The following is a 13,295-nucleotide window of genomic DNA, read 5'->3' as shown; positions in this document are numbered from 1 at the left end:
AGCAGACACTTTATTAACACATTTCTTTGAAAATTTTGAAAATGAGCACTTCTCATTTCAATAGAATTACTATTGTTGGTTACAAATTTATTTAAAGCTCTGCTCAATTGAAGTCCTGTATAATCAGAACCATAGCTGAGGTAGAAAAGGTGGATTTTTCTGCTTCTTGCCCATGTCCAGTCTGCTCATTCAGTCACTGACTGTGGGGACCCATAGATCTGGGGCTCCTCACCAAGGTGGACTTTAAGGTCCCATAAAATGGTAGGATTGGATTAATTATCGATGATTATATATTCCATGGGGACCACTATCCTCTACCCCATGTTCCTCAGCTGTTATTCCTTCCTGGTGAGAGGCCGAGGTTGGGAAATTGGACCAGGCCATCCCAACCTGAGTGTTCCATCAGTTGCCAGGTATTAACACATGTCATGTTTAAACATAACGAGGTCAGACAGCAGCACATAAGTACCTTAAGACTTCTCTAGGACCCTGGAGATCCCACAGGGCACACTTTCACTGGCCTCTGGCCCCCACCCTCTCTCCGGAGACCTTCTGCCTGGGTACTCAGGAGGATTAGCTCCCACTTGTCCTGGCCTTCGGACTCTCCTGGCCTATTGCCCTTGACCTGGTCCTCTCATTACTGGAACTGAGCTTTCCATCCCTGTTAGCTGGATTACCCAGTGCACATTCCAGGCAATGGGCCTGAAACCCCTTTGAGTTCAGGTGCTTGCTTTTCCCTTTTGCTGAACAGAAACTCTCTGCAACAACCCCTCTTGCCCACACACACTTCCATAGTATCTCTCTCCCATCTTATCTGCTGGAAAGACCATCTACCAGCCATTTTCCAAGCTGTGGATCCTGACCCTGCTCTGGACCATATTCCTCACTGTTCCCAACAATGCAGATGCTTAGCTATGTGGGACAACCTCCCTTCCCTCCAGCATGCGTGCTGTCCCAGGAGAGAACATTCGATGCTGACTTAAGAAGTACATTGATATAAAACATTTTTATTGGAAGTTGTGAAGGTTTCTACCCATCCTTGTGATTGCTTGGATGTGTGGAGCTGACCCTACTGTTGGACTAGTGCATCCATCTCCATCACAGATTTCATCTTTTTTTCTTCCATTTCCCCTTGGAAAGTTGCTTTCCTAAAGGACCATCCACTGTACACTAGGCACAAGTTTAGCCAACACGAGGGTGGACTTGGGTATGAACTCATTCACTGAGATGACCCCTCAGGGACCGTTCATTGTCCTATAATGGCCTTGCCAGTGGGCAGCTCCCATAATTCTGGGACTCTTGTGAAAGCTTTGCACAGAATCCCACATGTACGTACCTCGTTTGATTTGATGAAGTCTGATGAAAATTGAGAGGTCCTCTTCTAAGCTCCCAGTCTTAAATGTGGTTAAAATCCATCCTTGATTCCCTGCCCCAGCCTTCCTTGCAGACACTTCACATACTCTTGTCCATCAGCTGGGAAGGTTTTTTTGTGTTTTTTTAAAAGAGACACAGACCTCTGGTGCCACCAGGAATGCAAGCAGACACATAGGAACACACAGCAAATGGACACAGAGAGCAGACAACAGTGGGGGGTAGTAAGGGAGAGAAATAAGTAAAATAAATCTTAAAGAGAAATACATTAGAGACACACAGCCAAGTTGAAGTGCTTGAAGATAGAATTAGCGATTTCAGGGACAGAACAAATGGAACTGCAAAAGACAGGAGAACAGAAAGGGACAAGAATAGAAAAAATGAAACAGGGTCTCAGGGAGTTGAATGACAATGCAAAACACACAAACATGTAAGTTATCCATGTCCCAGAAGGAGAAGAGAATGGGAAAGGAGCAGAAATATCTGAAGAAATCATGACCAAAAGCTTCCCAACCCTTATGAATGACATAACTGTCAATATCCAAAATAACAGTGCCCCTTAAAAAAATAAATCCAAATGTACCTACTCCAAGACACCTACAATTCAGAATGACAAATATCTGAGATAAAGAGAATTCTGAAGGCAGCAAGAGAAAATGAAAGTATCACATAGAAGGGAGTCTCAGTAAGATTAAATACCAAAGTTTCATCAGAAACCGTGGAAACGAGAAGAAAATGGTTTGAAATATTTAAGGTACTGGAAGAGAAAAACTGACAGCCAAGAAATCTGTATCAGGCAAAACTGTCCTTCAAAAATGAGGGTGAGTTTAAAGTCTTCACAGAGAAAGAAAAACTGAGAGACCACCTTACCAAAAGACCAGAATTACCAGAGATATTAAGAGAGTGCTGCAGCCTGGGAAAAAAAAGAAAAGAGGGTGAGAGAACAGACTTGAGAAGAGTATAGACATGAAGATTAGGAAGGGTACATTAAAGGTTCAAATAACAGGACATACTAAGAAGTGACAACAGAAAGCCAAAGACAAAATGAGCTTCAGGGGGAAAAGGATCTCTGGAGGCTCCCTTCCTTGCTCTATTCCTAGTCCCTAGAATAGTGCCAGGCAGGGGCTTTCAAAACAAACACTTGCTGAATGAAGCCACTGGATGTGGGAGCAGGTCTCCTCCCCACACATCCGGCACCACCCCAGAAAAGCAGCAGGAGAAGACAGAGCCAGCTTTGGAAAATGATGTTTTGGTTGCTATGTTTGCAGTGGCTTCTACAGCACAGTGATATGTCCCCACAGGGCCCCTCCTCAGCCAGCACCCCAGCCTAAGTGGAATGTGGGAAAGCCCCCAGTGTCTGAGGATGTGATGTGAGAGACCTGGGCTAAAGAAGCTACACAGAAAACTTCAGGTGTCGAGTGCATCACCTTCAGCTCAGAGCTGGGCTATGCCCAAGATCTCTTCCCTGGGTGGTGCATTTCCTGCCCATGGCAGCCCAGCCCAGGGAGCAGGGTTTGGAGGCCTGGGTGTCACACCAAGGCACAATACTGTGTCCTCTTACCCACAGGCTTGTGGGCCCGGGGAGAAGCCAGAGACTCCCTGGAGGTCCCCACCCCAGCACTTTCCTTTCCACCCCACAAAGAAGCAACTGGAGTCACACATCGTAAAACACTAAATAAGGCCAGTGCCTTTTCCTTGCCCACACCTAAGAATCCCAGTTTCTTTGGGAGGCCTGGTGTCTTCCCCAAAGACTTAGAATCTCCCCCAGTAGGCTCCCTCTAGACCTATTCTCTAGGATAGGCAGCCCAGTGAGCACCGAACCAAATTGGGCTTTTCCTGCTGAAATCCTCACAAGGAACCAGGTCTCCACCTAAGTGATCCCCATGCTCCTAAATGCCCACCTGGCCTACTTAGTGGATGGAAATCAGGTGGGTAATTTTTAGGATGTCACAGGGATGATCGCCACCACAAGCATGATTATATGGACATATGTTGTCAACGATGCCATAGTCTCTCCTGAACAGACACTGCCAGAAGTGGAAAAGGTGTGTGGGATGAGCACTTGGAAGGAGCAGAAAATGGGAGGGTCCCAGCTACAAAAAGAAGACTAAGAAAAAAGGCAGCTTGCTATGCTCTGTGCCCTGGTTAGAGTACCAGTCCCTGTTCCACGACATTCCAGCTGATCTCATTACCTCCTTGAGCTGCAGTGTCCCTGCCTGTCAAATAATGAGAAAGGCTCCCTGACCAAGTTCAACTCTGGGCCAGGTCCTAAGATGCTCCACATCCTGAATGCAGCACCCAGGGCAAGGAGATACAAGGAGAGAAGCAGACCTGTGGAACTCGTCATGCAAATGAAGCCAAAAGGGGAGGGGATGTCAGGAGCCTGAGCTTCTAGTTTGGGGTGAAGATAGGTTCTGGACCACAAAGTGAGGATGGTTGCTCAACAATAAATGTACTTAGGACAACGATTTGCACACCACAACAGGGTAATAATAAATATTAATTTAATACATACCTAAAAAGAAAAAGTAAATATGACAATGAAAAATAAAGAACATAAGGGAAAATGTGATAACAAAGAATAAAATGACCTGCTCAGGAGGGGGGAAAGATGGCTCTTTTTCTTGAGCAGGCCCAAGATAGAGACATACGGCTAAGCCCTGGTCTTCTGGCAGGGATTTTTCCTGCTCCTTAGAGGGCTCTCCTGGGAACTGTGATGTGGGAGCCGGGAATGGTGCTGTATCCAGCTCAACCTCTGGCCATAATGGTATACATGCCAACATCTCAGATACAGGCACGAAGTGAAAACTCAGGGTTGGAGTTCCACGAATGCACCATGATGCTTCTTCAAACTCCAAACCTAGTCTAATATCTGAAAATGGAAGCGGCTCCAGACCATCCTGTGCAGGTGCTGTAGCAGGAGCTGGAGCTAGGATAGACACAGACAATGGAGATGGCAGTGAGGTTTGAAGAGGAGAAGGGCTCTCTAGCATGACAGGATTTTGGTGTCATGTAGGAACAGACAATAACTGCAAGCTATACAGATGTAAAAAACAGAAACCCACCACACTCAACCAAGGGAACTCTTCTATGTAATGAGAGAACTGATGGCCACTCTTGAGGTGCTTTTGCTCTTGGACAGCCCCAGATGAGGAAATCATGCATACATTAAACAAATGGCATCAGCTCAGGTTCACAGGAACTGACACACATAAATCTGGACCTCTGGATAGTACTCCATGGATTCCTTAAACTCAAGCTGGGGAGGGGCAGGGTGGTAGCAGCTCTGAAATTCAAGGAAATCATTTCATACCCATGAAAGTGTTCAGGCCCTGGAGTATCAACGGGTCCAGGCACTGGGGAAACTTAGCACGAGAATGGCCCCCGAAGTTCTGGCACGGATGGTCGAAGGCACTGTGAGAGGAGAGTAGACCGCAGATCAGAGAGGCCTTCCCTTGCCAGCCACATTGCCTCTGAAGGGAACCGTGTGTGTGTTTCAGGAGAGTTGCTGTCTATGGCCATGCCCATCCCATGTCCTGCAGCCAGTCCACAAACACTGTCAGACTGGGCAGTGGCTGACTGTCCCATAGCTGGGGACTCAGGGCTCTTGTCAGCCGTAGGAGGCTTAAGTGTGGTATTTGAATGTATCTTGCCTACATCAGGGACCTAGATGCATTTCTGTCACTCTTCCCGGCCCCCAACAGAGGAGAAAATAGTTCCCAGAAAGGCAGGGAAAAGCAGCGACTGCTTCAGTCAATGCACTGCACCAAAATCGAGCCGCTCTGAAATGCCTGCTGAATGGGGAACTGCTGCCCCCCTTTCCAGGTCCTAACTGTACCTCAGCCTGAGGCCGAGGGAGCAAGACCTGGCCTATTCAAGCAGGCCTCTGTGTGTCTCCTCCCTTTCCTACCATTTCTTTCTTACCAGGGGCACTGCCTTGTCCCACCTTGCCTAGACAGCTCAACTCCCTCACCAGACCATCCAGGCAGAGAGATTAGCAGTTTGCTCAACACTTCTTCTTCCCTAGGACCATGGATCCGGTGATTGCTATGGTTTAAGTGGGTTAGATGAAACCAAGCAGGGAAAATGTCACATCTTTGTGACACATGAGTAGACCCCTCTACCCCTCCACCTCTACAGGCACTGCACATTTCCGACTCAGCTGTGGAGTTTGGAGCCCTTTGTTCTGACCTATGGGCCACTCACATTGTTAAGGGGTGCCCAGTGTTTTCATCTCCTTGACAAACCAGGAGGACTTGCCCATACCCAGAGAGAGCCGTGACCATCACACCAACTTGCTGTGGACCCCCATGCTCATGAGATCAAGTGTAGCTTCTGACGCCCTACGGGAGTGCATGCTCAGGAGGCAGACAATTTTTCTGCTTCATTCCTCCAGCGAAGCTAAATCTGTCAATGTCCCTCCACATATAGGTAGGCAGAATCTATTTGTCAGTTGTGCTCCAAGATCACTTTTCCCCATGTCACAGTGGGTCTGGACAACCCTCTGAAAGCCCAGAGAACGCTGCTCTCCTAGGAATTCAGATGGGACCTCCGGGACGGATTTCTCCACATTCTTTCAACATGGGAAAGAGTCGTGTCCCTTCCGAGAGGGTGTTGAAGGCTGTGACAGACGCTCCCCAGCAGAGGGAAGAAAACAATCTGATAAGCCCCTGGGCCTCGGTCAGCCCATCAGACCTGGTTTCAACTATCCCTAGCTAATGTGCTTAGGTTCTGCATAGGAACCCGTGGTGTGTGTCCCCTCACTCCTACCACCTGACGGACGAGGAGAGATGCGAGAAGGGAGTTGACGGACCCCGTGAACAAGAAATGTGGAGTGAGTCATGGATGTGGAAGGGGCCTGGTTCTCACCCGGTGAGGAGCCTGTGCAGGACGAGTTGTGTGGGCCTCACGGTATGGTCGTGCATTCCAAGCCCAGAGGAGAATGGGAACTCCTCGCCCAGGTGGTCGGGCCCGAGGTTGTCCTCTGTGCAGGGGGCAGTGATGACAATCTGCTTCCAGAGGATGTCCTCCTCAGCTCCATCAGGATTGCCCTCCAAGGCTCGCAGAGCTCTGGCCAGGTAAAGGGCAGACCCTAGAAATAGCCATGGAGTAGGCAGTTAGCACCAAGATGGTGCCAAAGCCCCAGGGGCTCCGGCTCTATAGGTGCCGCTTTGCCCTCTGCGGTGTTTGGAGAAGGAGACACCACTGCCCATGGAGCAGGCCATAGAACGGACACTGGAATTTGAAGAGGACGAGGGTTCCCCACCCAGGTATCTTTTCCACGTGTCTTTTAAAGGCAGAAAATAGCCCCAATTCTATCAGATGCCAAAAACCTAAACCTCCCACATCCAAACCAGGAAACTTTCCGAAGTAGTGGTTCACCTGATGCCTCATCGGAAGTCTCTCTTACTCCCGGACCATCCCAGCCCTGGAAACCCTGCCTGGGGTAACCTCCCATGCTGTCTGTTCAGGCTGACAGGCATCCACTCCATACGTCCTCACCTCCGGGCTCAGGCTCGGGCTCGCTGCATTCATGGCCCCCAAGTGGGGCATGGGCAGGACATGACTGCCATTTCAGTGTCACAGAAGTCATCTGCACATGCACGTACGACATGGGTCCCTGGAGCATCAGTGCATCCTGGAGATGGAGAAAGTTCCCACGAGGATGGCCCCCGAAGTTCTGGCACGGATGGTCGAAGGCACTGTGAGAGGAGAGTAGACCGCAGATCAGAGAGGCCTTCCCTTGCCAGCCACATTGCCTCTGAAGGGAACCGTGTGTGTGTTTCAGGAGAGTTGCTGTCTATGGCCCTGCCCATCCCATGTCCTGCAGCCAGTCCACAAACACTGTCAGACTGGGCAGTGGCTGACTGTCCCATAGCTGGGGACTCAGGGCTCTTGTCAGCCGTAGGAGGCTTAAGTGTGGTATTTGAATGTATCTTGCCTACATCAGGGACCTAGATGCATTTCTGTCACTCTTCCCGGCCCCCAACAGAGGAGAAAATAGTTCCCAGAAAGGCAGGGAAAAGCAGCGACTGCTTCAGTCAATGCACTGCACCAAAATCGAGCCGCTCTGAAATGCCTGCTGAATGGGGAACTGCTGCCCCCCTTTCCAGGTCCTAACTGTACCTCAGCCTGAGGCCGAGGGAGCAAGACCTGGCCTATTCAAGCAGGCCTCTGTGTGTCTCCTCCCTTTCCTACCATTTCTTTCTTACCAGGGGCACTGCCTTGTCCCACCTTGCCTAGACAGCTCAACTCCCTCACCAGACCATCCAGGCAGAGAGATTAGCAGTTTGCTCAACACTTCTTCTTCCCTAGGACCATGGATCCGGTGATTGCTATGGTTTAAGTGGGTTAGATGAAACCAAGCAGGGAAAATGTCACATCTTTGTGACACATGAGTAGACCCCTCTACCCCTCCACCTCTACAGGCACTGCACATTTCCGACTCAGCTGTGGAGTTTGGAGCCCTTTGTTCTGACCTATGGGCCACTCACATTGTTAAGGGGTGCCCAGTGTTTTCATCTCCTTGACAAACCAGGAGGACTTGCCCATACCCAGAGAGAGCCGTGACCATCACACCAACTTGCTGTGGACCCCCATGCTCATGAGATCAAGTGTAGCTTCTGACGCCCTACGGGAGTGCATGCTCAGGGGGCAGACAATTTTTCTGCTTCATTCCTCCAGCGAAGCTAAATCTGTCAATGTCCCTCCACATATAGGTAGGCAGAATCTATTTGTCAGTTGTGCTCCACGATCACTTTTCCCCATGTCACAGTGGGTCTGGACAACCCTCTGAAAGCCCAGAGAACGCTGCTCTCCTACGAATTCAGATGGGACCTCCGGGACGGATTTCTCCACATTCTTTCAACATGGGAAAGAGTCGTGTCCCTTCCGAGAGGGTGTTGAAGGCTGTGACAGACGCTCCCCAGCAGAGGGAAGAAAACAATCTGATAAGCCCCTGGGCCTCGGTCAGCCCATCAGACCTGGTTTCAACTATCCCTAGCTAATGTGCTTAGGTTCTGCATAGGAACCCGTGGTGTGTGTCCCCTCACTCCTACCACCTGACGGACGAGGAGAGATGCGAGAAGGGAGTTGACGGACCCCGTGAACAAGAAATGTGGAGTGAGTCATGGATGTGGAAGGGGCCTGGTTCTCACCCGGTGAGGAGCCTGTGCAGGACGAGTTGTGTGGGCCTCACGGTATGGTCGTGCATTCCAAGCCCAGAGGAGAATGGGAACTCCTCGCCCAGGTGGTCGGGCCCGAGGTTGTCCTCTGTGCAGGGGGCAGTGATGACAATCTGCTTCCAGAGGATGTCCTCCTCAGCTCCATCAGGATTGCCCTCCAAGGCTCGCAGAGCTCTGGCCAGGTAAAGGGCAGACCCTAGAAATAGCCATGGAGTAGGCAGTTAGCACCAAGATGGTGCCAAAGCCCCAGGGGCTCCGGCTCTATAGGTGCCGCTTTGCCCTCTGCGGTGTTTGGAGAAGGAGACACCACTGCCCATGGAGCAGGCCATAGAACGGACACTGGAATTTGAAGAGGACGAGGGTTCCCCACCCAGGTATCTTTTCCACGTGTCTTTTAAAGGCAGAAAATAGCCCCAATTCTATCAGATGCCAAAAACCTAAACCTCCCACATCCAAACCAGGAAACTTTCCGAAGTAGTGGTTCACCTGATGCCTCATCGGAAGTCTCTCTTACTCCCGGACCATCCCAGCCCTGGAAACCCTGCCTGGGGTAACCTCCCATGCTGTCTGTTCAGGCTGACAGGCATCCACTCCATACGTCCTCACCTCCGGGCTCAGGCTCGGGCTCGCTGCATTCATGGCCCCCAAGTGGGGCATGGGCAGGACATGACTGCCATTTCAGTGTCACAGAAGTCATCTGCACATGCACGTACGACATGGGTCCCTGGAGCATCAGTGCATCCTGGAGATGGAGAAAGTTCCCACGAGGATGGCCCCCAAAGTTCTGGCACGGATGGTCGAAGGCACTGTGAGAGGAGAGTAGACCGCAGATCAGAGAGGCCTTCCCTTGCCAGCCACATTGCCTCTGAAGGGAACCGTGTGTGTGTTTCAGGAGAGTTGCTGTCTATGGCCATGCCCATCCCATGTCCTGCAGCCAGTCCACAAACACTGTCAGACTGGGCAGTGGCTGACTGTCCCATAGCTGGGGACTCAGGGCTCTTGTCAGCCGTAGGAGGCTTAAGTGTGGTATTTGAATGTATCTTGCCTACATCAGGGACCTAGATGCATTTCTGTCACTCTTCCCGGCCCCCAACAGAGGAGAAAATAGTTCCCAGAAAGGCAGGGAAAAGCAGCGACTGCTTCAGTCAATGCACTGCACCAAAATCGAGCCGCTCTGAAATGCCTGCTGAATGGGGAACTGCTGCCCCCCTTTCCAGGTCCTAACTGTACCTCAGCCTGAGGCCGAGGGAGCAAGACCTGGCCTATTCAAGCAGGCCTCTGTGTGTCTCCTCCCTTTCCCACCATTTCTTTCTTACCAGGGGCACTGCCTTGTCCCACCTTGCCTAGACAGCTCAACTCCCTCACCAGACCATCCAGGCAGAGAGATTAGCAGTTTGCTCAACACTTCTTCTTCCCTAGGACCATGGATCCGGTGATTGCTATGGTTTAAGTGGGTTAGATGAAACCAAGCAGGGAAAATGTCACATCTTTGTGACACATGAGTAGACCCCTCTACCCCTCCACCTCTACAGGCACTGCACATTTCCGACTCAGCTGTGGAGTTTGGAGCCCTTTGTTCTGACCTATGGGCCACTCACATTGTTAAGGGGTGCCCAGTGTTTTCATCTCCTTGACAAACCAGGAGGACTTGCCCATACCCAGAGAGAGCCGTGACCATCACACCAACTTGCTGTGGACCCCCATGCTCATGAGATCAAGTGTAGCTTCTGACGCCCTACGGGAGTGCATGCTCAGGGGGCAGACAATTTTTCTGCTTCATTCCTCCAGCGAAGCTAAATCTGTCAATGTCCCTCCACATATAGGTAGGCAGAATCTATTTGTCAGTTGTGCTCCACGATCACTTTTCCCCATGTCACAGTGGGTCTGGACAACCCTCTGAAAGCCCAGAGAACGCTGCTCTCCTAGGAATTCAGATGGGACCTCCGGGACGGATTTCTCCACATTCTTTCAACATGGGAAAGAGTCGTGTCCCTTCCGAGAGGGTGTTGAAGGCTGTGACAGACGCTCCCCAGCAGAGGGAAGAAAACAATCTGATGAGCCCCTGGGCCTCGGTCAGCCCATCAGACCTGGTTTCAACTATCCCTAGCTAATGTGCTTAGGTTCTGCATAGGAACCCGTGGTGTGTGTCCCCTCACTCCTACCACCTGACGGACGAGGAGAGATGCGAGAAGGGAGTTGACGGACCCAGTGAACAAGAAATGTGGAGTGAGTCATGGATGTGGAAGGGGCCTGGTTCTCACCCGGTGAGGAGCCTGTGCAGGACGAGTTGTGTGGGCCTCACGGTATGGTCGTGCATTCCAAGCCCAGAGGAGAATGGGAACTCCTCGCCCAGGTGGTCGGGCCCGAGGTTGTCCTCTGTGCAGGGGGCAGTGATGACAATCTGCTTCCAGAGGATGTCCTCCTCAGCTCCATCAGGATTGCCCTCCAAGGCTCGCAGAGCTCTGGCCAGGTAAAGGGCAGACCCTAGAAATAGCCATGGAGTAGGCAGTTAGCACCAAGATGGTGCCAAAGCCCCAGGGGCTCCGGCTCTATAGGTGCCGCTTTGCCCTCTGCGGTGTTTGGAGAAGGAGACACCACTGCCCATGGAGCAGGCCATAGAACGGACACTGGAATTTGAAGAGGACAAGGGTTCCCCACCCAGGTATCTTTTCCACGTGTCTTTTAAAGGCAGAAAATAGCCCCAATTCTATCAGATGCCAAAAACCTAAACCTCCCACATCCAAACCAGGAAACTTTCCGAAGTAGTGGTTCACCTGATGCCTCATCGGAAGTCTCTCTTACTCCCGGACCATCCCAGCCCTGGAAACCCTGCCTGGGGTAACCTCCCATGCTGTCTGTTCAGGCTGACAGGCATCCACTCCATACGTCCTCACCTCCGGGCTCAGGCTCGGCCTCGCTGCATTCATGGCCCCCAAGTGGGGCATGGGCAGGACATGACTGCCATTTCAGTGTCACAGAAGTCATCTGCACATGCACGTACGACATGGGTCCCTGGAGCATCAGTGCATCCTGGAGATGGAGAAAGTTCCCACGAGGATGGCCCCCGAAGTTCTGGCACGGATGGTCGAAGGCACTGTGAGAGGAGAGTAGACCGCAGATCAGAGAGGCCTTCCCTTGCCAGCCACATTGCCTCTGAAGGGAACCGTGTGTGTGTTTCAGGAGAGTTGCTGTCTATGGCCCTGCCCATCCCATGTCCTGCAGCCAGTCCACAAACACTGTCAGACTGGGCAGTGGCTGACTGTCCCATAGCTGGGGACTCAGGGCTCTTGTCAGCCGTAGGAGGCTTAAGTGTGGTATTTGAATGTATCTTGCCTACATCAGGGACCTAGATGCATTTCTGTCACTCTTCCCGGCCCCCAACAGAGGAGAAAATAGTTCCCAGAAAGGCAGGGAAAAGCAGCGACTGCTTCAGTCAATGCACTGCACCAAAATCGAGCCGCTCTGAAATGCCTGCTGAATGGGGAACTGCTGCCCCCCTTTCCAGGTCCTAACTGTACCTCAGCCTGAGGCCGAGGGAGCAAGACCTGGCCTATTCAAGCAGGCCTCTGTGTGTCTCCTCCCTTTCCTACCATTTCTTTCTTACCAGGGGCACTGCCTTGTCCCACCTTGCCTAGACAGCTCAACTCCCTCACCAGACCATCCAGGCAGAGAGATTAGCAGTTTGCTCAACACTTCTTCTTCCCTAGGACCATGGATCCGGTGATTGCTATGGTTTAAGTGGGTTAGATGAAACCAAGCAGGGAAAATGTCACATCTTTGTGACACATGAGTAGACCCCTCTACCCCTCCACCTCTACAGGCACTGCACATTTCCGACTCAGCTGTGGAGTTTGGAGCCCTTTGTTCTGACCTATGGGCCACTCACATTGTTAAGGGGTGCCCAGTGTTTTCATCTCCTTGACAAACCAGGAGGACTTGCCCATACCCAGAGAGAGCCGTGACCATCACACCAACTTGCTGTGGACCCCCATGCTCATGAGATCAAGTGTAGCTTCTGACGCCCTACGGGAGTGCATGCTCAGGGGGCAGACAATTTTTCTGCTTCATTCCTCCAGCGAAGCTAAATCTGTCAATGTCCCTCCACATATAGGTAGGCAGAATCTATTTGTCAGTTGTGCTCCACGATCACTTTTCCCCATGTCACAGTGGGTCTGGACAACCCTCTGAAAGCCCAGAGAACGCTGCTCTCCTAGGAATTCAGATGGGACCTCCGGGACGGATTTCTCCACATTCTTTCAACATGGGAAAGAGTCGTGTCCCTTCCGAGAGGGTGTTGAAGGCTGTGACAGACGCTCCCCAGCAGAGGGAAGAAAACAATCTGATAAGCCCCTGGGCCTCGGTCAGCCCATCAGACCTGGTTTCAACTATCCCTAGCTAATGTGCTTAGGTTCTGCATAGGAACCCGTGGTGTGTGTCCCCTCACTCCTACCACCTGACGGACGAGGAGAGATGCGAGAAGGGAGTTGACGGACCCAGTGAACAAGAAATGTGGAGTGAGTCATGGATGTGGAAGGGGCCTGGTTCTCACCCGGTGAGGAGCCTGTGCAGGACGAGTTGTGTGGGCCTCACGGTATGGTCGTGCATTCCAAGCCCAGAGGAGAATGGGAACTCCTCGCCCAGGTGGTCGGGCCCGAGGTTGTCCTCTGTGCAGGGGGCAGTGATGACAATCTGCTTCCAGAGGATGTCCTCCTCAGCTCCATCAGGATTGCCCTCCAAGGC

At 51.5% G+C, this 13,295-nt stretch overlaps 1 protein-coding gene across 1 annotated transcript; it reads right to left on the bottom strand.

Moving 5' to 3' along the window:
* Positions 1 to 3,858: 3,858 nt before the first annotated feature.
* LOC131279083 (uncharacterized) lies at positions 3,859 to 13,291 on the bottom strand. The gene is made up of 8 exons (XM_058299664.2): positions 11,450 to 13,291; positions 10,817 to 11,039; positions 9,162 to 9,361; positions 8,529 to 8,751; positions 6,874 to 7,073; positions 6,241 to 6,463; positions 4,685 to 4,785; positions 3,859 to 4,300 (listed from the first exon to the last, which is right to left on the bottom strand). The coding sequence occupies exons 1-8, from the start codon at positions 11,574 to 11,576 to the stop codon at positions 3,876 to 3,878; spliced, it is 1,722 nt and encodes a 573-aa protein (XP_058155647.2). The 5' UTR covers positions 11,577 to 13,291; the 3' UTR covers positions 3,859 to 3,875.
* Between the last annotated feature and the right edge of the window lie 4 nt (positions 13,292 to 13,295).

This window comes from Dasypus novemcinctus, chromosome 7 (assembly GCF_030445035.2).
Source record: "Dasypus novemcinctus isolate mDasNov1 chromosome 7, mDasNov1.1.hap2, whole genome shotgun sequence".
Classification (NCBI taxonomy): domain Eukaryota; kingdom Metazoa; phylum Chordata; class Mammalia; order Cingulata; family Dasypodidae; genus Dasypus; species Dasypus novemcinctus.
Note: the sequence above shows the minus strand (reverse complement) of the source record. Positions and strands in the feature narration are given on the sequence as shown.